This window comes from Oncorhynchus mykiss, chromosome 5 (genome assembly GCF_013265735.2).
Source record: "Oncorhynchus mykiss isolate Arlee chromosome 5, USDA_OmykA_1.1, whole genome shotgun sequence".
NCBI classification, from domain to species: domain Eukaryota; kingdom Metazoa; phylum Chordata; class Actinopteri; order Salmoniformes; family Salmonidae; genus Oncorhynchus; species Oncorhynchus mykiss.
Genome location: NC_048569.1, coordinates 42,272,334 through 42,299,813, shown reverse-complemented (window position 1 = coordinate 42,299,813; position 27,480 = coordinate 42,272,334). Strand labels below are relative to the sequence as shown.

Here is a 27,480-nt window from a genome sequence, read left to right as displayed (position 1 = left end):
TACAATTATACCTAAGCTAGATACAAGCCTTCCACAACCATAAGACCCACTAATAATTTACAAAAATATAAAAAAATACAGAGTTACAGTTCATATAAAGAAATTAGTCAATTTAAATAAATTCATTAGGCCCTAATCTATGGATTTCACATGACTGGGCAGGGGCGGATCCATGGGTGGGCCTAGGAGGGCATAGGCCCACCCACTGGGGAGCCAGGCCCAGCCAATTGGAATGAGTTTTTCCCCACAAAAGGGCTTCATTACAGACAGAAATACTCCTCAGCATCTTGTCTTGTTGAATCAACTAGTAGAAGTCTGTAGAACTTTAGGTTGGGATGTTGAGTTGCAATGAGGACGCTGGCATCCAACGTTTGCATTTGACTGGCTTTGAGTTGAAATTACATTCCCCTCAGTTGTCTGTCTCTCTCTTTTCCTACCTTATCAGACAATGTTTTAGTACATTTTTCTCTGTTCGGAGCTCCACCCATGCTAAATATTTCATATAGTGTCAATACAATCCCTACTCGGCCCTTTTTCATCGTCTTCCTGAGAGGAACTTCCACAAGGGATTGTGTTATCAGAGAAGAAGGAGAGGAGAGATGAAAGGAAGCTCCAACCTCTCTGTGTATGTCTGTGTGTGTGTCTCGGAGGGGTTTGGATAATGCAACAAAAAAAAAACGAATCACTGTCTCCATGGAGATTGACCTTCTAATTGCCAGTTCATCTTCTACTAAAAAAGGGACCGGCTGGAATATAACATCACAAACATATACTTCATAACAAAAAGAAGACCAGCATGCACTTTAAGAAGATATAATTATATCCTGAACAAAACATCAACACATAAGATGTAGTACAAACGCTGAGGCTTTCCGGAAGCGGTATTGCTTGCGATCCCCACCAACTGATATAGCATCCATTTCCTGTGAGCAGGCAGAACAATGGAGGAGATCGCTTCCACAAAACGTGTCTATTTCAAACTGCCCGTACGTCCACTCGAGGAATGCCTTCTGGAATGTGTCGCCACATATCCTTCCACTCTGATAATATGCAAGACATACAGGGGTATGGTGCAATGTTTATATTGGGGACAAATATTAACGACTAATTCATTCAAATTATCATTTGATTAGTATATACACACTTACCCTGCCAAAGTGCATTGTTCTTCCATGAAGCATTCCCACAAAGGCTTGACGGGAGCATCCCGGGGCCAACACCTTCATGTCTTCAAAGGACTTGAAGAGGTCCACTGTGAAGATGGTCTGGTGAGTCACGGTGGCTGGCCAGTAGCCACTCTTTACAAGTACGTCCAGCCCCACTATCCAATGTCTCAGACACCCGGAGCAGTTCAGAGCAGGTAGGGACAGGTTGTAGCAGCCTGAGGAGTAATTATTAGGAAGTAATTAATTACATTATTTAAAAACATGTGAATATTTATTCCAATCACGATGTCCTGCTTGCCACTCGTCACTGTCAGGGCGCGGGAGAGGGGCAACCACATAGCTGTGGCACTGCCATGGGCAAAAAACTACAAACCAAAATGTGACAAGAATCACAACTAAATTGTTAAATATATTGGACTGTAACTACTGATGCATTGAAAATTGTGCAGCATGACTAAAAAGTGGATATTGCAGGAGGGGCTATCAGATTTGATTTGAAACACCTAAACAATAAACACACACCTTTCTCCTGGAAGGTAAGGGACCCCTCATCATCCTGATGAATTACGGAGGTTGGGGACAAGGGGCGATAAAACCCTTCAAACAGAGACTCCCTGTTGTGCAAAACCTTGGTGCTATGGGTGGCTATGTCACATGTGGTACAGAGGAGATGCCTGGGCAGGCAATCTTAGCACCACACAACCGCATCCTCCCTGTTCCAATACTGACACTGGCCCATCACAGTACCTTCAGCAGAGAACATGCTGTCCACCATCACCATTGCCACGTTTGTGCACACAAGGCCTGCCTCTCTACCCAAGTCACTTTTGTAGCTCCTGTAGCTCCTGTAGGTCCTGTAGGTCCTGTAGCTCCTGTAGGTCCTCTAGCTCCTGTAGCTCCTGTAGGTCCTGTAGCTCCTGTAGGTCCTGTAGCTCCTGTAGGTCCTGTAGGTCCTGCATCAGGGAGTCTTAAAAAAAAATTAATGTCATACAAAATGTCATACAGCTATTTTTAAGTTTGGCATGGAATTTGTTTCGCATTCTGTACCTGTATCTTGTGGGGATAGGTGCAGGAGCATGGTTACTGCAGGAGGATGGGTACAGGTAATGGAAACTATTAAATCCAATTGTGTTTTCTGTATATAATGTAACCTAAAGGCATTAGTATAACTGTGTTTTTTGGGAGTAGAAACCAGAATCCAGATATACAGATATACGGTGCATTCGGAAACAATTCAGACCCATTCCCTTGTTCCACATTTTGTTATGTTACCGCCTAATTTTAAAATGGATTAAATGCACCTTTCCCCTCATCAACCTACACACAATATCCCGTAATGACAAAGCGAAAACAGGTTTTTCAACATTTTTGCAAATGTATTAAAAATAAAAAACAGAAATACCTTATTTACATAAGTATTCAGAACCTTTGCTATGAGACTCGAAATTGAGATCAGGTGCATCCTGCTTCCATTGATCATCTTGACATGTTTCTGCAACCTGATTGGAGTCCACCTGTGGTAAATTCAATTCATTGGAGCTATAAGTCTCTATAAGGCCCCACAGTTGACAGTGCATGTCAGACCAAAAACCAAGCCATGAGATCAAAGGAATTGTCCGTGGAGCTCCTGTGTCGAGGCACAGATCTGGGTAAGGGTACCAAATAATTTCTGCAGCATTGAAGGTCCCCAAGAACACAGTGGCCTCATACTTAAAATGAAGAAGTTTGGAACCACCAAGACTCATCCTAGAGCTGGCCATCCAGCCAAACTGAGCCATCGGGGGAGAAGGGCCTTGGTCAGGGAGGTGACCAAGAACCCGATGGTCATTCTGACAGAGCTCCAGAGTTCTTCCAGAATGACAACCATCTCTCCAGCACTCCCCCAATCAGGCCTTTATGGTAGAGTGGCCAGAAGGAAGCCACTCCTCAGCCCGCTTCGAGTTTGCTAAAAGACACCTAAATGACTTTCAGACCATGATAAATAAGATTCTCTGGTCTGATGAAACCAAGATTGAAGTCTTTGACCTGAATGCCGAACGTCACGGCTGGAAGAAACCTGGCACCATCTCTACGGTGAAGCATGGTGGTGGCAGCATCATACTGTGGGGATGTTTTTCAGCGGCAGGGACTGGGAGACTAGTCAGGATCGAGGGAAACATGAACGGAGAAAAGTACAGAGAGATCCCTGATGAAAACCTGCTCCAGAGCTCTCAGGACTTCAGACTGGGGTGAAGGTTCACCTTTCAACAGGACAATGACCATAAGCATACAGCCAAGACAACGCAGGAGTGGCTTTGAGACAAGGCTCTGAATGTCCTTGAGTGCCCCAGCCAGAGCCCAGACTTGAACCCAATCTAATATTTCTGGAGAGACCTAACAATAGCTGTGCAGCGACATTACCCATCCAACCTGACAGAGCTTCTCCAGCAGAGAAGAGCTGAGGAAACTCCCCAAATGCAGGTGTGCCAAGCTTGTAGCGTCATGCCCAAGAAGACTCATAACTGTAATTGCTGCCAATGGTGCTTCAACAAATTACTGAGTAAAGGGTCTGAATACTTATGTAAATGTGATATGTTTTTAATTTTCATAAATTTGCTAAAATTTCTACAAACCTGTTTTTGCTTTGTCATTATGGGGTATTATGTGTAGATTGATGAGGGGAAAAATTATTGAATCAATTTTAGAATAAGGCTGTAATGTAACGTGGAAAAAGTCAAGGGGTTTGGATACATTCCGAATGCCCTGTATGTCATAAAATGATGATATACTGTAGGTCATTATATTAGATATGTCATTAAATGACATGTACATAACTATGTGGTTTTAATGTACATTAGCAGTGGTTCTTCTTAATTTGGGAGTAATATAACACTTTGAATCTATTGTCAATACATACCTAAGAGTTCATGCCTGCAAGACAGAGGCTTAGGTTACATTCAATCGGTCTGAGGATTTGAACGTTTTATAGCACCACTTTGTACTTAATCCCACATTGAAATGAAAGCCAGTGAGACAGCTAAAAACTGCATTTAGTACTAGTTAGAAATGTCCTAACAAGGTAGTCATGCTGCCTGACAGTTGAACGATGCTAGCCTTGATGAGGCCCTTACTCTCTTGGGGTTGTTGTGTGTAGTGTGATTTCCTTTGGGTCAAACGACCTGGCTTCAAGCCTACCCCAGGTTAACACCCCCTCCTACCATTTGCTACTCTGATGCGCAGTAGTAGGAGAGTGCGTGAGGGTCAAAAGCACGTCCTGTTAAGGCGTGAGGGATTTGTGATAGAGAAGCACAGGTTGTGTTTTCTGAATCGAGGGAGTAGTGTAACGATCCTAGCATTGATAAATCTGTTAAGAAATCCCCCAAGGGAGATCTCACTCTGGACATCACCCTTGGGGTACATTGTGGATGACTGATTTTCATTACTGTGGGGACTGCGTTATGTTGTGCAAAAGCAAAGCCTCCACAGTTAACACTCAAACGTTTTTGTTATCGATCTGCTTTAATTCATTAAATCACAGGTGAGTAATGCTGGCATTACTTTTTATGGAGTGGATTTGAATATTCACATGTACACAATTGGTATACAGACAGCAAAAAGAGAATTACAGTTCCACATGTGCAGACACCAGCGTAGCTAGCTTATTTATGGCCTGTATCGTCCCATAGAAATATGATTCATATTTCTATGGGTCACATACAGACAATAAATGAACTAACTACACCATCGAAGATCTAATTAAAATGCTAAATAGTTTCTTCTGTTTATTATATGTTATGTATTATATGCAGAGTCATTTCTTATTTTAAGTTGGGTGAGGTATCAACACAACCACTGACCACTGTATACTTAGTATACCACTGTATACTAAGAACAAACACAACACGGTCAGTTACCGTACCCTGCAAATCATTATCTGAAGAAACTCAAAAAATACAATAGCATTAACTGTAGTTTTTGTGTTGAGCAAACAGAAACAGTTTTACATGTATTTTGGCATTGTCTACATGGAAAGCAAATGTGGCAAGATATTTATAGTTTTATAATTGTTAATATTCTTGATGACTTTTGTTTATTATGTGAGAATATGCTGCTAGGTTTCCTTAACTATAATAAGGACAACTGTAATAAGGACAAAGAAAACACATTTTACCTCTTAAATCTAATTGTGCTAATGGAAAAATGTAACATTCATAAATGTAAATTCACTAATAACAAAAACACTCTCCTTGTTTTCTATAAGGAGTTTGAGCTGTACATTAAGACCATACTACATTCTTCCAATAAGAAACCTGTTAAAACAAGGCCTTTGTATAATCTGTCATTTGTTGTACCCCCTAGCACATGTTATGATTGTCTGTTTATGTCAATTCCGGTACTACGGAATCATGGGAGATTAAGTTTCACAGTCCGTCACTCATGAAATGAATAGCTCAATAATTCATTAAAAAAATATGTTCATGTGCTTCCACGACTGATATTGTGTTTTTACATAATTAATAACAGCGAGTAGCTAGCTAAAAAGGCCCAATGTTCACTGGCTCATGGCGGGAACCAAAAAGCATACATCCTCCACATACAACACCCGTTCTGCCAGCCACAATCTGTTAAAGGTCCCCAAGCGCGCACATCCCTGGGTCGCTCTTCTTTTCACTTCTGGAACTGGAACTAGCTGCAAAAAAAACCCACTCAAATTGGACAGTTTTATCTCCAACTCTTCATTCAAAGACTCAATCATGGACATTCTTACTGACAGTTGTGGCTGCTTCACGTGATGTATTGTTGTCTCTACCTTGCCGTTGTGCTGTTGTCTGTGCCCAATACTGTTTGTACCATGTTTTGTGATGCTGCCATGTTGTGATGCTACCATGTTGTTGTCATGTGGTGTTGCTACCATGCTGTGTTGTCATGGTGTGTGTTTTGTCCTATATATACAGTATATACACAGTGGCAACTTCAGCATTTAATCCTGGTGGGGCAAAATTTAAAAAAAGGTGGGTGCAAGCCAGCAAAGCCACAACACAACACTAAACAATACATTAATTGCACTATACCACTGCTACACCTGGCTATCAGCAGAGCCTTGTCTGGCAGCAAAACAGTTCATTCAGCCTCTTTTACTGCCTTTTTTAAAAACATAGCTGATATGGCTGACTTGCTTAAACAAATGTGGTTTCTACTGACAAGTGAGACGTGCAAACTATGGCACAAAGGGACGACAAGAGGGTAAGAGTGAGCTAGAATGGACGTAGTCAATATCATTATTTGTTCAGCACTTTTGAAATGTACAGCGACAGAATTCAAATCATGGGCCGTTCTTACAGTGTACACCAAGTCAGAACCGCAGGATAAATAAAGGGGGCATATAAGCAGCCAATGAAAGAAAGCTCTTACAATATTCAAAGATTACGTTTCTCAAAAACAAGTTAGAGCCTACATGTGCACCAGCAAGTCAGAACAGTATGTGAAATTAAGAGGTGAATATAGGCTAAAGTATTAGGGTGAGGTACATGGGCTACTAACAGCTTACTACACAACATACACTTAGTATTACTTTCTTAGCTACAGTGTACATATCTCCCTGGCATATTACATCATTTATATAGCAGCATACAAGACATGTTTGGACTCAACTTGTTGCGCTGTACTCACTTGAACAGGAAGGTGGCGTGTTTTGTCATCAAATGTTGTCATCAAAGTCTGGCATTCTCTGGATTTATTGTGCTTTCAAGACAACTGGGAACTCGGAAAAAAATACGGTTGAATCATGATGACATCAGTGATCTTCAGGGCGTAGCTCTAGAAAGAGACCAGAGTTCCCGATTTACAATTCCGAATTAGATAAAAGTTCAAAACGTGTTTTCCCAGTCGTAGCTCGTTTTTCCCAGAGGACTCAGATGTCTTGAACTCACTAGTCAGATTCTGCAGTTACGAGTTAATAGTTGTTTTGAGCACGGCACAAATCACCCTTCATTGACCGCATAGCCAATGTTGAATGTTAATCATTTTAAAATAGGAAAAGAGACCCTTAATCTTAGACTTGGGACCACACAGCCACTCCACTGAATAGCAGGCTAAAAATGTACTTGCGATGCTTGCAGTTAGCCACTGATTCCTTACAAACCACTCATTGTTGAATTTGCGATTTCCAACTTGTTGTGTAATGTTTATGTCTAATGGCCGATGTGCACGATACGTTTTATCTATAATTTCTCTTTATTATTCATCTTCATATGACAAGGATTAAAAAGGATTTGCCAGTAGATTGTCGACTTGATTCATGATGATTGATGACTGCTAGCTAAGATTTTGAAAGTATGATATTGACATGATCAGTCCAATCAAAGCTACTGTAGACATAACGTGATTTGACGTCATTTTATCTGTGGCCAATGACCTTGAGCCTTCTTTGATAGGCACTTCTAATGTAACTCTATGGCAGCACCCAAGGGGCTAGAATTTTAGAGCTCTACCCTTAGACTTGGCAGTGACGTAGTGTCCCCATGAGTGACAGAACACTGAGCCAATCACTGCACAATGCTCCGTATTTTCTGCTGGCTTGCCCCACCACCACAGAAAGAGCTAGGTTGAAACACCTGCATTTTGGAGCTGCCTTACTCAAGAAAACAAAAAGGAGACCATGTTTGGCTTTATGATATGTTTACATTTTTAACATTGTTTGCAGACTGATATGTGACACGTATTATAATGGCAAAATAACATGGAAAGCAGGCAACCCCCCCCCCCCCCCCCCTCACAAAAAAAATAAATAAAACGTTTTTTATTTTTTTATCCCCGACCGCCTTTTGGTAGGCGGTCATTGTAAATAAGAAGTTGTTCTTAATTGACTTGCCTAGTTAAATGTAAAAAATAAAAAATACAAGATACTGTTGTCCAGAGCAAATAAATATCAGGTCCTGTCTACAAGATAAACCAATATACATAACTGACTGAAATAAAATAAGAGATTAGAGTTATGCGGGCCGAAATACAGAATTTTCCCCAGAAAATCCTAAAAATGACTTACCTCGCGTTCTCACCGTAAAATAGCTAATAGCTAAAATAAACAGTTATGTTTATTTGTACTAATAACGCAAACTCGGTGCGCATCAAGTTTAAAGATATTGAGAAGTGGCGTGGCATCAGAGGTCTCTGGTGTTATGGTTGTGAGCGCAATGCATCATGAGTTTGTGCTATTAGTACATAAAAACATTGTGCTTATTTGTACATATAGTACATAGTTAATGAGAGACTGGGTTACGACAGTACAGGCAAAGACAGTAACAGCATGAAATTGTTGTACAGGTTTAGAAACTGTGAATTTAGTGTTGCAGAAAGAACGCAAGAGGGCGCTACGTTCACAACCCGTGGAACTGACGGAAAAAGCTGACGGACTCTTCCATGTCCATATTAGGGGTGATAAATAATCGCCAGTTTCATTATTGATTTTAAAAATGTAAATAACCAAACCTATTAGTTTTTTCATATCGACACAAAACACCAAAGTTACATTTCATAAATACAACTTCTCAAATTTAGTTGGCGGTCTACAGATATTCCACACAGACATTTTCGGATTCACACTGACACCGTGGGAATGGTTTAGTCATCGGATGGCGGTTGCTATGGGTGTGAACAAACGGGACAGCAGCAACGATGGACGTCTGTGTTCGGCACGGCAGAGGGGCCACAGGCAACACGGTGAAGGTTGGTTGAATACTCACACGTCTGAAGAAGCATATGAACAATGTTTGTGGGCGATATTGCCGGTCGAATCCGGCGGTTTATTCAAACGGCCAGCAAGGGCGCTCAATTCTGCCTTCTTGGCTTCGTATGCTTCTGCGGCCGGGGCGTCACTGCAGTGTCAAACGATCGGCCTGCAGTTTTTGTGTCTGCGTAGACATGAAATCCACCAAACCCAGATTGTGATTCTGTCTGCAATTAAGTGCCCCGATCCCAGCTTTTTGTAAACCATGCAATTGCATCCGTTAACTTCACCTGTCACTTGGATGCATATATTAGCATAGCTGTATGTTAACATTAACTGTAACTGGCTTGATACTGCATAATTTATTCAGTTCTTGAACCCAAATCAAATCAAACTTTATTTGCAACATGCGCCGAGTAGAACAAGTGTAGACTTTACCGTGAATTGCTTACTTACAAGCCCTTAACAAACAGTGCAGTTCAAGAAGAAGAAGGTTAAATGTAGGGGTAAAATGTGTTTTATATTGGATATTCAGGTCACGCTCCTCAATAACTATCAAACCAAGCCTGCCATGACTATGAAGATGGTATTTTCTGAATCGGGTGGACGGAGAAAAATCCAAGCCTTTTTGTGTATTTCATAAGATTTCAATCTTCAATAGCTATTACCATTGATGTACAATGAACACAAATGCAACATGCAACAATTTCTATGATTTTACTGAGTTACTTCATATAAGGAAATCAGTCAATTGAAATAAATTAATTAGCGCCTAATCTATTGATTTCACATGACAGGGAAAACGGATGCAAACAAAAAAAATGTAGTAGGGGTGTGGATCAGAAAACCAGTCAGTATCTGGTGTGACCACCATTTGTCTCATGTAGCTTGAGACATCTCCTTTGCATAGATATTGTAAATAAGAATTAGTTCTTAACTGACTTGACTAGTTAAATAAATACAAATAAGTGTTGATCAGGCTGATTGTGGCCTGTGGAACATTGTCCCACTCCTCTTCAATAGCTGTGCAAAGTTGCTGGATATTGGTGCGAACTGGAACACACTGTTGTACACACAGATCCAGAGCATCCCAAACATGCTCAATGGGTGACATGTCTGAGAATGCAGGCCATCGAAGAACTGGGACATTTTCAGCTTCCAGGAATTGTTTACAGATCCTTGCGACATGGGCCATGCATTATCATGCTGAAACATGAGGGGATTACAGTGGATGAATGGCACAACAATGGGCTTCAGGATCTCATCACGGTATCTGTGCATTCAAATTGCCATTGATAAATGCATTTGTGTTCGTTGTCCCTAGCTTATGCCTGCCCATACCATAACAACCCCCCCCCCCAACGTTGACATCAGCAAACTGTTCGTCCGCACGACGCCATACACGCTGTCTGCCATCTGCCCAGTACAGGTGAAACCAGGATTCATCTGTGAAGAGCACACTTCTCCAGCGTGCCAGTGGCCATCGAAGGTGAGCATATGCCCACTGAAGATGGTTACAACGCCAAACTGCAGTCAGATCAATAGCCTGGTGCGGATACCGAGCACGCAGATGAGCTTCCGAGACAGTTTCTGACAGTTTGTGCAGAAATTATTCGGTTGTACAAACCCACAGTTTCATCTGTCTGGGTGGCAGGTCGCAGACCATCCCGTAGATGAAGAAGCTGAATGTGGAGGTCCTGGGCTGGCGTGGTTACACATGGTCTGCGGTTGTTAGGATGGTTGGGCATACTGCCAAATTCTCTAAAATGACATGGTAGGTGGCTTATGGTAGAGAAATTAACATTAAATTATCTGGCAACAGCTCTGGTGGACATTCCTGCAGTCGTCATGCCAATTGCACACTCCCTAAACTTGAGACATCTGTGGCGTTGTTCAACACAACACCACAGATGGCCTTTTATTGTCCCCAGCACAAGGTGCACCTGTCTAATGATCAAGCTGTTTAATCAGCTTCTTGATATGCCACACCTGTCAGGGGGATGGATTATCTTGTCAAAGGAGAAATGCTCACTAACAAATTTGTGCACAAAGTTTCAGAAAAATACACTTTCTGCGTATGACATTCTGGGATTATTTGGTGGAGGATGGACAAAATCCACTGGTTAAAAAACATAGGTTGTTTAATTTTATTGCTTTCAATCTTAAAAGTATGCCATGGCAATTATAGTGGCAGGAGGTGGACATTAATGTTGTAACTTTTAATGGGTTACAGAGTTAATGTTTACAGGTAAGTCATTGAGCTGTATCTAAATATATTTTCTTCAGTTATTTACATATGTAATTGTATTAGAGATTGAGAGAACTACATACAGTTGAAGTCAGAAGTATGCATACACCTTAGCCAAATACATTTAAACTCAGTTTTTCACAATTCCTGACATTTAATCCTAGTGTAAATTTCCAGTTTTAGGTCAGTTAGGATCACCACTTTATTTTAAGAATGTGAAATGGCCATTTGTGATGGCCACTCCAATACCTTGACTTTGTTGTACTTAAGACATTTTGCCACAACTTTGGAAGTATGCTTGGGGTCATTGTCCATTTGGAAGACCCATTTGCGACCAAGCTTTCTGACTGACAGATGTCTTGATGTTGCTTCAATATATCCACAATTTTCCGTCCTCATGATGCCATCTATTTTGTGAGGTGCACCAGTCCCTCCTGCACAAAGCACCCCCACAACATGATGCTGCCACCCCCATGCTTCACGGTTGGGATGGTGGTCTTCGGCTTGCAAGCCTCCCCCTTTTCCTCCAAACATAACGATGGTCATTATGGCCAAACAGTTCTCTTTTTGTTTCAACAGACCAGAGGACATTTCTCCAAAAAGTACGATCTTTGTCCCCATGTGCAGTTGCAAACTGTAGTCTGGCTTTTTTTTATGGCAGTTTTGGCATCTTCCTTGCTGAGCGGTCTTTCAGGTTATTGTCGATACAGGACTCGTTTTACTGTGGATATAGATACTTTTGTAACTGGTTTGCGCCAGCATTTTCACAATGCCCTTTGCTGTTGTTCTGGGATTGATTTGCACTTTTCGCACCAAAGTACATTCATCTTTAGGAGACGGAAAGCGTCATACCGCTTCCTGAGCGGCATTTTGAAATTTCTCTCAAGGATGAACCAGACTTGTGGAGGTCTACAATTTTTTTTCTGAGGCCTTGGCTGATTTCTTTTGAATTTCCCATGTTATCAAGTGAAGAGGCACTGAGTTTGAAGGTAGGCCTTGAAATACATCCACAGGTACACCTCCAATTGACTCAAATTATGTCAATTAGCTTAACAGAAGCTTCTAAATCCGTGACATAATTTTCTGGAATGTTCCATGCTGTTTAAGGGCACAGTCAACTTGGTGTATGTAAACTTCTGACCCACTGGAATTGTGATTAAAGTGAAATAATCTGTATGTAAACCATTTTTGGAATAATTACTTGTGTCATGCACAAAGCTCCTAACCGACTTTCCAAAACTATAGTTTGTTAACAAGAAATTTGTGGAGTGGTTGAAAAACAAGTTTTAATGACTCCAACCTAAGTGTATGTAAACTTCCGACTTCAACTGTACATATTTCTATTGTATTGGATTACGCTATTGACTGCAAAATCTAGAATGTCTTTACGACAGTAGGAAGAGGGGAGAACGCACCAGTTCTGTACAAGTGACAAGGGATTATCCTGACCTTTGTTAGCAACTTTCTTTTATTGTTTTGTAGAATCTAAAGTTGTTAAATGTAACGTGAACAAGTAGTATTACTATAATAATCTTTCATTTCAAACCCGACGTCCCGAGTCATTACTTTGAAGATAATTATAGAATAACTAAGGCATATTCCTAATCTCAGGCCATGGACAAATAAATACATTTTGAGATGATATGCAATGAAGAGTGATGCATCCAAGTGTGTGGGTGTCTGGCTAAACCTGTCTTTGTTTTGTTGTTGTTATGGTTCCCAGGTGTTGGAGTGTGGTGTGTGTGAGGATGTCTTCTCTCTCCAAGGGGACAAGGTCCCCCGGCTGCTGCTCTGCGGTCACACGGTCTGCCATGACTGTCTGACCCGGCTGCCCCTGCATGGTAGAGCCGTCCGCTGCCCCTTTGACAGACAGGTCACTGAACTGGGTGAGTTCTGTAGGGTTTGGTTTCTATACAGGCCTATTGTTTTCCTGTGTATGTGTTAGAGCAGTGGTTCCCAAACTTTTTATAGTCCCGTACCCCTTCAAACATTCCACCTCCAGCTGTGTAACCCCTCTAGCACCAGGGTCAGCGCACTCTCAAACATTGTTTTTTGCCATTGTAAGCCTGCCACATACACACTATACGATACATTTATTAAACATAAGAATGAGTGTGAATTTTTGTCACAACCTGGCTTGTGGGAAGTGACAAAGAGCTCTTATAGGACCAGAGCACAAATAATAATAAATCATTTTGCTCTTTATTTAACCATCTTACATATAAAACCTTATTTGTTCATCGAAAATTGTGAATAACTAACCACAGGTTATTGAGAAGTGTGTGCTTGAAGGGATGCACAACTCTGCAATGGTGGGTTGTATTGGAGAGAGTCTGTCTTAAATAATTTTTCACACACAGTCTGTGCCTGTATTTAGTTTTCATGCTAGTGAGGGCTGAGAATCCACTCTCACATAGGTACATGGTTGCAAAGGGCATCAGTGTCTTAACAGTGCGATTTGCCAAGGCAGGATACCCTGAGCGCAGCCCAATCCAGAAATCTGGCAGTAGCTTCTGATTTAAATAACATTTTCACAGAATCGCTTGTTGCTATTTTGATGAGGCTCTTGTTCAGATATCGGTAAGTGGACTGGAGGCAGGGCATGAAAGGGATAACGAATCCAGATGTTTATGTCATGTGTTTCGGGAAAGTACCAGCGTAATTGCTCACCCAACTCACTCAGGTGCTTCGCTATACCACATTTGACATTGTCCGTAAGCTTGAGTTCATTTGCGCACAAAAAAAAGTCATACAATGATGGAAAGACCTCTGTCTGCATTAACAAGGACAACACACAGAAGAGCTCCAACTTCTTAATCATAGCCTCAATTTTGTCCCCCATATTGAATATAGTTACGGAGTCCCTGTAATGTTAGATTCAAATCATTCAGGCGAGAAAAAACATCACCCATATAGGCCAGTCGTGTGAGAAACTTGGCATCATGCAAGCAGTCAGACAAGTGAAAGTTATGGTCAGTAAAGAACTTTAAGCTCGTCTCTCAATAAAAAAATGTGTCAATACTTTGCCTATTGATAACCAGCGCACTTCTGTATGTTGTAAAAGCGTTACGCTGCCCACATCATTGCATAGTGCAATGATACACACAAGCTCAGGGGCCTTGCTTTAACCTCTCTCTAGGGTATGTGGGACGCTAGCGTCCCACCTGGCCAACATCTAGTGAGATTGCAGAGCGCCAAATTCATATACAGAAATACTCATTATAAAAATTCAGAAAATATACAACTATTTTACATAGGTTTTAAGATGAACTTCTTGTTAATCCAACCACGGTGTCAGATTTAAAAAATGCTTTACGGCGAAAGCATACCTTACAATTATTTGAGAACATAGCCCAGCAGACAAATCATTACAAACAGTAACCAGCCAAGTAGAAGTTACACAAGTAATTGTATCTCTATTTCTGAATCACTTACCTTTGATGATCTTCATATGTTTGCACTCAGAAGACATTCATTTATTCAATAAATGTTTATTTTGTTCAATAAAGTCTCTCTTTATATGCGAAAACCTCAGTTTTGTTTGCGCGTTTTCTTCAGTAATCCACAGGCTCAAACGCAGTCACAACAGGCAGACAAAGAATCCAAATTGTATTCGTTAAGTTCATAGAAACATGTCAAACGATGTTTATATTCAATCCTCAGGTTGTTTTTAGCCTAAATAATCGATAATATTTAAACCGGACAATAACGTTGTCAATATAAATAGGAAAACAAGAAAGGCACTCTCTCGGTCGCGCGCATGGAAAAAGCTCTGTGACACGGCAGGGTCCACTCATTCAGACTGCTCTTACTCCCTAATTTTTCAGAATACAAGCCTGAAACTATTTCTGAAGGCTGACATCTAGTGGAAGGCATAGGAACTGCAATTTGAGTCCTAAGTCAATGGATACTATAATGGCATTGGATAGATAACTACAAAAAATATATATTCCTACTTCCTGAATGGATTTTTCTCTGGTTTTTGCCTGCCAAAGCAGTTCTGTTATACTCACAGACATTATTTTAACAGTTTTGGAAACTTGAGGGTTTTCTGTCCAAATCTACTAATTATATGCATATCCTATCTTCTGGGCCTGCGTAGAAGGCAGTTTAATTTGGGCATGCTTTTCATCCAAAATTTAAAATGCTGCCCCCTACCCTAGCGAAGTTAACAAAGTTAACCATTTTCACTGTAGTGTCCAAAACGTCTTTCAAGCTGTCAGGCATTCCCTTGGCAGCAAGAGCCTCTCGGTGGATGCTGCAGTGTACCCAAGTGGCGTCGGGAGAAACTGCTTGCACGCGCTTTACCAAAATCAAATGAAATCAGCCAAGACCTCAGGAAAAAAAAATTGTAGACCTCCACAAGTCTGGTTCGTCCTTGGGAGCAATTTCCAAACGCCTTAAGGTACCACATTCATCTGTACAAACAATAGTACGTAAGTATAAACACCATGGGACCACACAGTCGTCATACCGCTCAGGATGAAGAAACGTTCTGTCTCCTAGAGATACACGTACTTTGGTGCGAAAAGTGCAAATCATTCCCAGAACAGCAGTAAAGGACCTTGTGAAGATGCTGGAGGAAACTGGTACAAAAGTATCTATATCCACAGTAAAACGAGTCCTATATGGACATAACCTGAAAGGCTCAGCAAGGAAGAAGCCACTGCTCCAAAACAGCCATAAAAAAGCCAGACTACGGTTTGCAACTGCACATGGGGTAAAGATCGTACTTTTGGGAGAAATGCCCTCTGGTCTGAAGAAACAAAAATAGAACTGTTTGGCCATAATGACCATCGTTATGTTTGGAGGAAAAGGGGGAGGCTTGCAAGCCGAAGACCACCATCCCAACCGTGAAGCATGGGGGTGGCAGCATCATGTTGTGGGGGTGCTTTGCTGCAGGAGGGACTGGTGCCATCTATTTTGTGAAGTGCATCATGAGGACGGAAAATTGTGGATGTATTGAAGCAACATCTCAAGACGTCAGTCAGGAAGCTTGGTCGCAAATGGGTCTTTCAAATGGACAATGACCCCAAGCATACTTCCAAAAATGGCTTAAGTACAACAAAGTCAAGGTATTGGAGTAGCCATCACAAAGCCCTGACCTCAATCCTATAGAAAATTTGTGGGCAGAACTGAAAAAGCATGTGTGAGCAAGGAGGCCTACAAACCTGACTCAGTTACACCAGCTCTGTCAGGAGAAATGGGACAAAATGCACCCAAATCAATGGGAAGCTTGTGGAAGGCTACCCAAAACATTTGACCCAAGTTAAACAATTTAAAGGCAATGCTACCAAATACGAATTGAGTGTATGTAAACTTCTGACCCACTGGGAATGTGATGAAAGAATTAAAAGCTGAAATAAATCATTCACTCTACTACTATTCTGACATTTCACGTTCTTAAAATAAAGTGGTGATCCTAACTGACCTAAGACAGGGAATTTTTATTAGGATTAAATTAGTTAAAACTGAGTTGAAATGTATTTGGCTAAGGTGTATGTAAACTTCCGACTTCAACTGTATATATTTTTTTTAATGTGAATCACATTTTTAACCCCCCGACGGCGTTGTGCGTGCCCCAGTTTGGGAATACCTGTGTTAGAGGAAGTGGAGCGTGTGTAATTTGGCTGTAATGGATCGATTCGGCCTTCTCTCCTGCTCCAATTTCACTCCGGTACTGCTCAGCCACGAGCTCTGGGCGTTCTCTGCCCAGCATTTTTCATTTCACCACTATTCCCCTAATAAGGCCTATTCTGTTGTTTTTATTTAGCCTACCCCACCACTAATGCACAGAGATGTTATGAGTCAACAAAGAAATAGGTCACACAGCCTGTGTAATTGATAGCAAGACAACTAATCAGCTCATGTGGCACGTTTTGGTTTCTAAATAGGCTATTGTTAAACAAAAAGGGGAGTCTTAGTCTGAGCTACATTTTTTTTGCAGAGCAGGGGAATGGGCGTTGAACCACGGGGCGGTGCACAAAGACCGCTCCACGAGCGATGAGTGGGATTTCCAATGGCTCACGTACTCTGGTCTGTGTGACGGTGATGTGACATCCATCTCTCTCTCTCTCTCTCTCTCTCTCAGGTGACTCTGGTGTGTGGGGTCTGAAGAAGAACTTTGCTCTGCTGGAACTTCTGGAGAGGCTGCAGAATGGAGCGTCCAACCAGTTGGGCGTGGCAGAGGATTCCCTCAAAGGCATGGGAGAGGTAGGCAGTAGTTACCCCTGCCCTTGGTTCCCATCCTTCATCTGCAATTATCTGAAAACACATTTCATCATCCAGCCAAACATACATTTCATGTGTTGTCATTAAGTAAGTATCCTATGTTCTTCCCTTTCCTTCCAGAGTGTAATCCGCTGTGACGAGGATGAGAGCCACACGGCATCTATGTACTGCACGGTGTGTGCCACCCACTTGTGTGCCAACTGCTCCCAGCTCACCCACTCCACCCGCACCCTGGCCAAGCACCGGCGGGTACCCCTGGCAGACAAGCCCCACGAGAAGACTCTGTGCCCGCAGCATCAGGTCCACGCTATCGAGTTTGTCTGTCAGGAGGAGATCTGCCAGCCTGGGCCGCTCATGTGCTGCGTGTGCAAAGAGTACGGCAAGCACCAGGGACACAAGGTAGGAGGATGAGTCCGCTTGGAGAAGATCAGTATTGACTGACTTACTTTCCTAGCAACGAGACCCACTAGAGACAACAATATGTTTTTATTAGAACCCGACCGATATGGAATTTTTTGATCCAATACAATTCCGATTTTAGAGTGGCAATATTCACAGATGACCAATAAAACCTTTTTTTGTATTGATTGTGCTAAAAACAGCCCTACAAAGAACATTAATGTAAGCACCAAATACAATTTAAGAGCACCAGAAAGATTGTTTTTTTTATAGAAAAACTGTTACTCTAGCGAATGGGAGGATAAACTGCAAGGATTCCAGCAAACAAAATGCCTAGACTCTGAAGACTGAGCTGCCTCATGTTAGCCAGCTGGAACACCGCATTGGACACATTTTCAATGTATTGGTATTTTGTTGTCATTTGAAAAGAAAAACATCAATCACAAAATGTGGTGCTGGCACTCGCCCTGCGCGTTGCCTCAGTAAACGGTCCTTGCTAGCTGGGATCCTTGGGACGTCGCCATTCCATTGAAGTTGACATTTTAAAATGGCAAGGTTCAGGGTTATGGGAGGGGTTAAGGTCAGTGTTTAGCCTAGGGATGTCCCAAGGTTCCCAGGTAGCACTGATCCTCAGTGAATGACATCAAGTACTCTCACCCAGCTAGTTGGCTGGCTAGATGGGGGTGGCAAGTTGTTCGATCGGATTCAAGGATTCTAGGGCTCTGGCTGGGCCACTCAAGGACATTCAGAGACTTGTTCCGAAGCCACTCCTGCGTTGCCGTGGCTGTGTGCTTATGGTCGTTGTCCTGTTGGAAGGTGAACCTTCGCTCCAGTCTGTGGTCCTGAGCGTTCTGGAGCAGATTCTCGTCAAGGATCTCTCTGTACTTTGCTCCAGTCGTCTTTCCCTCGATCCTGACTAGTGTCCCTCCCTGCTACCACCATGCTTCACCGTAGTGATGGTGCAAGGTTTCCTTCAGACGTGACGCTTGGCATCCATCGGGTTCTTGGTCACCTCCCTGACCAAGGCCCGTCTCCACCGATTGCTCAGTTTGGCCGGACGGCCAGCTCTAGGAAGAGTCTTGGTGGTTCCAAACGTCTTCCATTTAAGAATGTTGGAGGCCATTGTGTTCTTGGGGACCTTCAATGCTGCAGAAATGTTTTGGTACCCTTACTCTACACTTAGATCTTGGGGCGGCAGGGTAGGCTAGTGGTTAGAGCGTTGGACTAGTAACCGGAAGTTTGCAAGTTCAAATCCCCGAGCTCCAAAGGTACAAATCTGTCGTTCTGCCCGTTAACCCACTGTTCCTAGGCCGTCATTGAAAGAATTTGTTCTTAACTGACTTGCCTAGTTAAATAAAGGTAAAATAAAAAAAATCTGTGCCTAGACACAATCATGTTTCGGAGCTCTTTGATAATTCCTTCGACCTCATTGCTTAGTTTTTGCTCTTACATGCACTGTCACCTGTGGAACCTTTATATAGACAGGTGTGTGTCTTTCCAAATCACATCAAATCAATTGAATTTACCACAGGTGGACTCCAAGTTGTTGAAATATCTCAAGGATGAAAAGGAAGAGCGAGACTCACAACTCTGTAGTGGAGTAGTGTTGTTTCTTCTCCAGGACAATTTGGCCGGCTACAGTTTTTTATTTATCGGCTTTTCATTTTTTTTTTGCCGTGTTGAGGATCAGGAGGTGCTATTGCCCACTTTCACCACATGGGGTCGGCCCGTCAGTAACTCTAGGACCCAGTTGCACAGGAAGGGGTTCAGACCCAGGGCCCTGAGCTTAGTGAAGAGCTTGGTGGGTACTATGGTGTTGAGGCAGGAAGGTTGAGGCTGTTCAACTGCTATGATTTGATTAATTTCTTCTTACTGATTGCTTCCTTCCTGTAGCATGTGGTTCTGGAGGCAGAAGCCAATCAGATCCGTGCATCCATCCTGGACATGGCCCACTGTATCCGGACGTTCACAGAGGAGGTGTCGGAGTATTCCAGGAAGCTGGTTGGGATCGTACAGCAGATTGAGGGAGGGGAACAGACCGTGGATGACGGCATCGGCATGGCACACACTGAACATGTAAGAACAGCTGGCAGTGGATGATTTTTTTGCATTCTACACAACAGAATAACTTAGTTGTCAAAGAGGATAGCTAGGCAATTGAGGTACAATCAATGTAAAGCTGTTACTGTGTTTACCAATTTACAATGGCTACATAAGTCCTCAAATGTTTGTTTTCTTCCAAAAAGTCATGAAATAGCTTACGTTTAATCCTAGTGTATCTTTCCTCATGCTGTGTGTATTCCTGATGGACTCAGTCGTCTGTGGGTGTTCCCCAGGTCCCAGGCACGGCAGAGAGCGCCCGGTCCTGCGTACGGGCCTACTTCGCCGACCTCCACGAGACACTGTGCAGACAGGAGGAGATGGCGCTCAGCGTAGTGGACGCCCACGTCAGAGAGAGACTCATCTGGCTCCGGCAGCAGCAGGAGGACATGGCCATCCTGCTTTCTCAGGTCTCCACTGCCTGCCTGCACTGTGAGAGAACTCTGCAGCAGGTAGGAGCCAAAATGGGGCCACCAATGGGGGATAGCATCTAGAGCACACCGTAGGAACGTAATCTCTGCTTGCACCGGAAGGTGCCGTCGTTTTCAATAAGCAGCTTTGCACCGCTATGTTCTTCCTGGGGTCTTCTGTGTGCGTGTTCAATTGGACAGTCCCTCCTGGATTCTACGTTAGCAAATGTTTGTTTTTTTTCAAAATCAACAATGCCCAAAATCAACAATATTATCAGAGGGCTTGCAAGTTTCACTAATCACTGCACTATTTCAGCATAAAACAGTCAATTCATCTCAATATTATTGGACAAACTGACTCATCCCCGCAGCATAAAAAGAGGGCTCGCATTCTCAACCAATCACTGCACATTTACCACATAATTTGGTTCAATCAAGCCACACGTCAAGCCACTTTCCCTCGTCAGCGCATTTGTGAAAAATTTAACAAAATCATTGCATATTGCCATATAAAATGTCAGAATTGTCACAGCAAGATCAAGCATTTTTGCCCGCAAGTATCACAAAACATCCCAGTAATCATGACTGATGTCTTTCCTGTCTCTCTCGGTAGGATGACTGCAGGGTGGTTCTGGCCAAGCAGGAGATCAACAGACTGTTGGAGACTCTGCAGAAACAGCAGCAGCAGTTCACTGAGCTGGCCGACCACATCCAGCTAGACGCTGGTATCCCCGTCACCTTCACCAAGGTACAGCACTCTGCTCTACTCTATAGGAATTCAAGACTTGGCACACTCTCCATTGAAAGATAATTAGTTTCCTCCTTTAGACGACATGGTTTTTCTCTGTTCCAGGACAACCGGGTCCACATTGGTCCAAAGATGGAGATCCGGGTGGTGACCCTGGGACTGGATAGTGCAGGGAAAACCACCATCCTCTTCAAGCTGAAACAGGACGAGTTTATGCAGCCCATCCCTACCATAGGTAAACCCACAACAGTCGTTGTCATGTAGGCACGTGTCAAATCATGCATTTTTACATGACATTTACCTGAATTGTATTGACACTAGCCATTCCTTCTTGTCATCTCTAGGTTTTAATGTGGAGACAGTGGAGTATAAGAATCTCAAGTTCACCATCTGGGATGTTGGTGGGAAACATAAGCTACGACCTCTCTGGAAGCACTATTACCTGAACACACAAGGTACACTACAATGTCAAAAGTATGTGGACAAGGAAAAGGGCCTTCCCTAAACTGTTACCACAAAGTTGGAAGCACAGAATCGTCTAGAATGTCATTGTATACTGTAGCGTTGAGATTTCCTGTCACTGGAAGTAAGGGGCCTAGCCCAAACCATGAGAAACAGCCCCAGACCATTATTCCTCCTCCTCCAAACTTTACAGTTGGCACTGTGCATTGGGACAGGTGGCGTTCTCCTGGCATTCGCCAAAACCAGATTAGTCTGTCGGACTGCCAGATCGTGAAGCGTGATTGATCACTCTAGAGAACGCATTTCCACTGCTCCAGAGTTCAATGGCGGCGAGCTTTACACCACTCCAGCCGCTTGGTATTGCGGATGGTGCTCTACGGCTTGTGGCTGCTCGGCCATGGAAACTCATTTCATGAAGCTACCGATGAACAGTTCTTGTCTGACGTTGACTGACTTGTTGGAAAGGTGGCATCCTATGACGGTGCCACGTTGAAAGTCACTGAGCTTATCAGTACGGGCCATTCTACTGCCATTGTTTGTCTATGGAGATTGCATGGCTGCGTGCTCGATTTTATACACTTATCAGCAACTGGTGTGGCTGAAATAGCCCAATCCACTAATTTGAAAGGGTGTCCACATACTTTTGTATAAATAGTGTATCTGTCTATCCTATTTATTTCATATTACCTGCTTCCCTTACTGTATCAATAAATATGACAAATGTACTGCTTTTGAAGAGAGAGAATTTGAAAATCCAGTATGTTATACAGAACTTTTTCAGTATATTCGTTTTTTACTCGTCCAGGAAACCTGGAAACAGGTTATGAATGAATAGGGCCCTGACTTTCTCAGTTTCTCTCTCCAGCGGTGGTGTTTGTGATTGACAGCTGTCACAGAGACAGGCTGATGGAGGCCCACAGTGAGCTGGCTAAACTGCTGACCGAGAAAGAGCTGAGAGACGCCCTACTGCTCATCTTCGCCAACAAACAGGTACACACGCAGCCCTCTGGTCCAAGAAACAAGTACACACACACACACACACACACACACACACACACACACACACACACACACACACACACACACACACACACAAAGATGATTAAGTCATTGATTCCTCTATCCTCATCTGCAGGATGTCCCCGGGGCTGAGTCAGTGGAGGAGATGACGGAGCTTCTGAGCCTTCACAAGCTGTGCTGTGGGAGGAGCTGGCACATCCAAGGCTGTGACGCCCGCAGCGGCACAGGGCTCTACGAGGGCCTGGACTGGCTGTCCCGACAGCTGGTGGCTGCAGGCGTACTAGACGTGGCCTAAACCTCCCCTGATGACTGACTTCTGTTACTCAGTCTCACCCCTTATCCTCTTCCCCTTAGAACTACCCCATAACCCATTGATACCCTAGAGAACAGTTTCACCAAATACCTACCTAAACTTCTTACCTGATGCTTACCCGATCTTCAGTACCAATGCACTTGACTGATGATTTTATGTAATGCAGCATACGGTCTGAAAATGACACAAGCAGTGAAGGTTTGGATTCAGCTATTATTTACTTTGGTTGAGAAGTGTCTGTTCCGTTAAATAATGCAGTTTACTGAAATCTGTATCAATCCATTTTGAGTTGATTGAAACAGACTTTGCCGAGATATTGTATCTCTGGTGAAACATCTGAGCGAAATATTTGCCTCTTGTTTTGTGGAGTGTTTTGTTGTTGTGAAGAATGCATTGGTGCATGTGGGTTGTGTTCAGGACGGTGCAACGTTGCACTCGTTGCAGATAAATGTTAAGCGCTGACATGATTCCTTCATTAATTGACAGGATGATTTTCACACAATATTTATCTGAATGTACCATAATGTTGTGCCCTACTGAATGGGACCCTGGCTTCGTTTGAAACCAAATGAAAAATAATATCTGCTGTCGACTATAGGACTCCAGGTTGAGTTCTGTAATAACATTTGTTTGATTTTCTGTTTTAGCAATCTGCATTTTTAGTAACATACTACATTACCCACCTGTAGTAACGCTCTTTCAACGCCTCTTGTTGTATCGCGGAACCATCCTTTGGTTAGAATTAACTTTCCTTATTGCTATAGTGTTTACTACTTCTTGTATGTGTAAAAAAAAAAAAAGGCACATGTGAAGAAGCCTTTCCCTCTACTCAACGGATCTCTTGATTTGCGAAATCTTCCATTTCTGATGTGATTTTGAAACGTTTAGAAGCACAGTGCACAGCCGCACATTTGTTACTCGGACTTTATGTTTTTTTGTAAATTATTCATAATGTGACGCTATTAAATAAAAACAAACTGATGAATGTCTGAATATGGTCTGACCCATCCAGAGAAGTTGTAGGTAGATATCTATCTATCTGGACATTCTGTAATGTTCCCCTGAATGGTCCCAAATAAGACCCTGCTTTATTCATTTCACAGAAAAGAAAAGATGACACATGGAATGAGAGACGGCAAGATGCATTCTTAAATAATCCAAGACTTTTACTTTTACTTTGTAAAAAATAGGACTGTGAGACGGAAACCTGATTACTTGATGAGGCTGTTAATGTCTTCGTATGGTTTGTCTGTTTTAGGGTTGACTTTGATGTTGTGAACGAGCCAGTAATGTGAGATATGGACTGAGTGAGTTAGTGGTCTGTCTGTAGACAAGTCTGCATAGGAGTAGTTGAGTTGTGAATATACAGTATATTGAATGACCTCCATTCCCTTGGCACCCTCGCCAAACCCTGCGCTTGTTGTCCAACCAGGGCGAGAAAGACAAGTAGGGAGAGCCATTAACTTAGGTCTAGATTTATTTGTACATAATGCCGAAATATATATTGGTAAAATGCTTGATTAAAACAGACAAAATACATTCCTTCAGAGTAAAATATCAGACTTCAGTAGCAAATTCATACCAACTCACAGACACACGCAGAGTGAGCCCTTAGTTACCGCGGGAACGACAGTGACCCTTTGGTTCCGGGGCCTCCATTGGCCATACTGAGGGTGTAGGGCCGGTCGTGTCTCAGTGTGGCATGGAACTCATCCTCAAACTCCCCTTCCCAGATACTTTCTCCTCCCATGCCTTGTCCCTGTAAGATCCCCTGTCTGGATCATGAAGCCCTGGGTCGAGAGGAAAGACAACACAGTCCATCACATCCTGTGATTAAGTTCCTACTATAAGTCCAAACAATGAGCAATGATTACATGTCTTACCTTGGCATGCGGTGGAATATGTGGCCATTGAAATAACTGTTCCTGCTGTGAACACAAAAGTTCTCCACCGTTTTAGGACACCTGAGATACATAAAATAGTCCATAAACATAAGTGAAGTTGTCCAATCAAATGCAAAACTGTAGGTTCTGAGGAAAGTTAACAGACAGAGCCTTTGGCATTGCAAATGGAAAGGAAGCACTGCGGGAAGTACTTTAAAACGAGAGGATGACCTGCACGACAGGGAAGAGTTTGACGTGGATGTCTCCCATTATGGTGTGGATGATGGCGCTGTCCGACACCCTCTTGGGCCCCTCGACCTGGGTAGCAGCCATCACCTCCTCAGACGGCTTTTCGTTGAACACGTCTCTGTCTGACTCGGCACACTTAGTGTCCTCTGGATCTCCTCTTGGAGAACTACCAAGAGAAATGAAGTTGTAGTAACAGAAATGATAGAATTCAGGTCAAAATATGTCAAAGAATGTAACTACAAGAGAGCAACAGTAATATACCGTTTCTCTTTTACAGGGGCTACAATTGCCCTTCCAGGACAAAAAAAAAGTTGACTGAATTTTCACCATGTAGAAGCGGTTCTTCTTGAAGGCAGTGCAGAAGATTGTGGGGTCTGGCATTGTGCTCTGCAGGGCCGGGTTGTCTGATGCTTTCATCTCAATGGTGGGAGCTGTGTTGCACGCAACCCCCTGGAACAGGCTGAGCTTCACCACACGGCTGTCCTCTAACTTCCCCAGGATACACACACACCTGACCACACACAGGTGACAAATACATTTAGATTCAGTCCAGCCTTAAAAACAACTGATTCAACTAATCAATTTATCATCAAGAGCTTGATAAATTGACTTAGGGTTTTTAGTGCAGGGCTGGTACAAAGGCCTGCTCACTCTGTAGCTCTCCAAGGCTGACAACCACTGTGTTTAGAGGGTATTACTGTGAAGCGCATTTTGACCATTCAAACGCTACCTGTTGGTCTCCACATTGATGACCTTGATGCCCAGCATGGTTCCGTAGAGGACGAAGTGACCCGTCTCGTCAAAGATGATGCTGGTGAGCCTAATCTCGTCCACCTTCTCCAGTTCCCTCTCTACCGACATCCGCTGACCAAACTCCATGTCTGGTAGCTGCTGCTTCATCTGCTGCAGCTCTGTGGGCATCTAAAAGGACCAGGTCGGAGAAATTACCACAGTTCAGATAAATGCACTGGGAAATGTGGGAAACAGTGAATTGGCTACCAATTTGTCAGTATCTTGTGACTTAAAATGACAAATCTCCTGATTATAAGATATAGCACAGTTTATTAATAGCAATGTGAAATAAAGTAAAGGCCCAATTGTGAAATTTAGGAACTTACCGATAACGACTCATCAAACACCCTCATCGGTTTCCCCGTCAGACCTTCCCCGGTGTAGACCTTACAGTGAAATGCTTACTTACAGGCTCTAACCAATAGTGTGAAAAAAAGGTGTGTGTGTGTGTAGGTAGGAAAATAAATAAAACAACAGTAAAAAGACATTTGAAAATAAGAGTAGCAAGGCTATATACAGACACCGGTTAGTCAGGCTTATAGAGGTAGTATGTACATGTAGGTATGGTTTAAGTGACAATGCAAATATCATGAACAGAGAGTAGCAGTAGCATAAAAAGAGCAGGTGGTGTGGGACACAATGCAGATAGCCCGGTTAGCCAATGTGCGGGAGCACTGGTTGGTCGGGCCAATTGAGGTAGTATGTACATGAATGTATAGTTAAAGTGACTATGCATATATGATAAACAGAGAGTAGCAGCAGCGTAAAAGAGGGGTTGGGGGGGCACACAATGCAAATAGTCCGGGTTAGACTTGGCACTCCGGTACCGCTTGCCATGTGGTAGTAGAGAGAACAGTCTATGGCTGGGGTGCTCCTTTCCCTGTAGTCCACAATCATTTCCTTAGTCTTGGTTACGTTGAGGGGCAGATGTGTTGCTACCTACCCTCACCACCTGGGGGCGGCCCGTCAGGAAGTCCAGGATCCAGTTGCAGAGGGAGGTGTTTAGTCCCAGGTTCCTTAGCTTAGTGATGAGCTTTGAGGGTACTATGTTGTTGAACGCTGAGCTATAGTCAATGAACCACATTCTCACATAGCTGTTCCTTTTGTCCAGGTGGGAAAGGGCAATGTGGAGTGTGATTGAGATTGTGTCATCTGTGGATCTGTTGGGACGGTATGCGAACTGGAGTGGGTCTATGGTATCCGGGAGCCTTTCAAAGCAATTCATGGCTACCGACGTGAGTGCTACGGGGCGGTAAATCATTTAGGCAGGTTACCTCCTCTTTCTTGGGCACAGGGACTATTGTGGTCTGCTTGAAACATGTAGATATTACAGACTCGGTCAGGGAGAAGTTGAAAATGTCTGTGAAGACACTTGCCAGGTGGTACGGTACGAGCATGCTTTGAGTACACGTCCTGGTAATCCATCTGGCCCCGCAGGAGGTCAGAGACCTGGCAGTGTGGTGCCAGGACAACAACCTCTCCCTCAATATCAGCAAGACAAAGGAGCTAATCGTGGTCTACAGAAAAAGGTGAGCCGAACAGGCCCCCATTAACATCGACGTGGCTGTACATCGACGTGTGGAGCGGGTCGATAGTTTCAAGTTCCTTGGTGTCCACATCACCAACAAACTATCATGGTCCAAACACACCAAGACAGTTGTGAAGAGGGCAGAACAACACATTTTCCCCCTCAGGAGACTGAAAATATTTGTCATGGGTACCCAGATCCTCAAATAGTTATACAGCTGCACCAT

At 43.1% G+C, this 27,480-nt stretch overlaps 1 protein-coding gene and 1 pseudogene across 1 annotated transcript; one reads left to right on the top strand and one right to left on the bottom strand.

The window, feature by feature from the left end:
- The first annotated feature begins 8,761 nt into the window (after window positions 1-8,761).
- On the top strand, window positions 8,762-23,795 carry LOC110523870 (E3 ubiquitin-protein ligase TRIM23). The gene is given in 12 exon segments (XM_021602970.2): window positions 8,762-8,802; window positions 8,804-8,870; window positions 12,843-13,005; window positions 17,211-17,332; window positions 17,471-17,749; window positions 19,643-19,825; window positions 20,086-20,301; window positions 20,873-21,007; window positions 21,113-21,242; window positions 21,352-21,462; window positions 22,335-22,459; window positions 22,605-23,795. Coding segments are annotated over 12 exon segments (1,737 nt in total). The 5' UTR covers window positions 8,762-8,776; the 3' UTR covers window positions 22,785-23,795.
- A 171-nt stretch (window positions 23,796-23,966) lies between these two features.
- LOC110522947 lies at window positions 23,967-27,480 on the bottom strand (annotated as a pseudogene).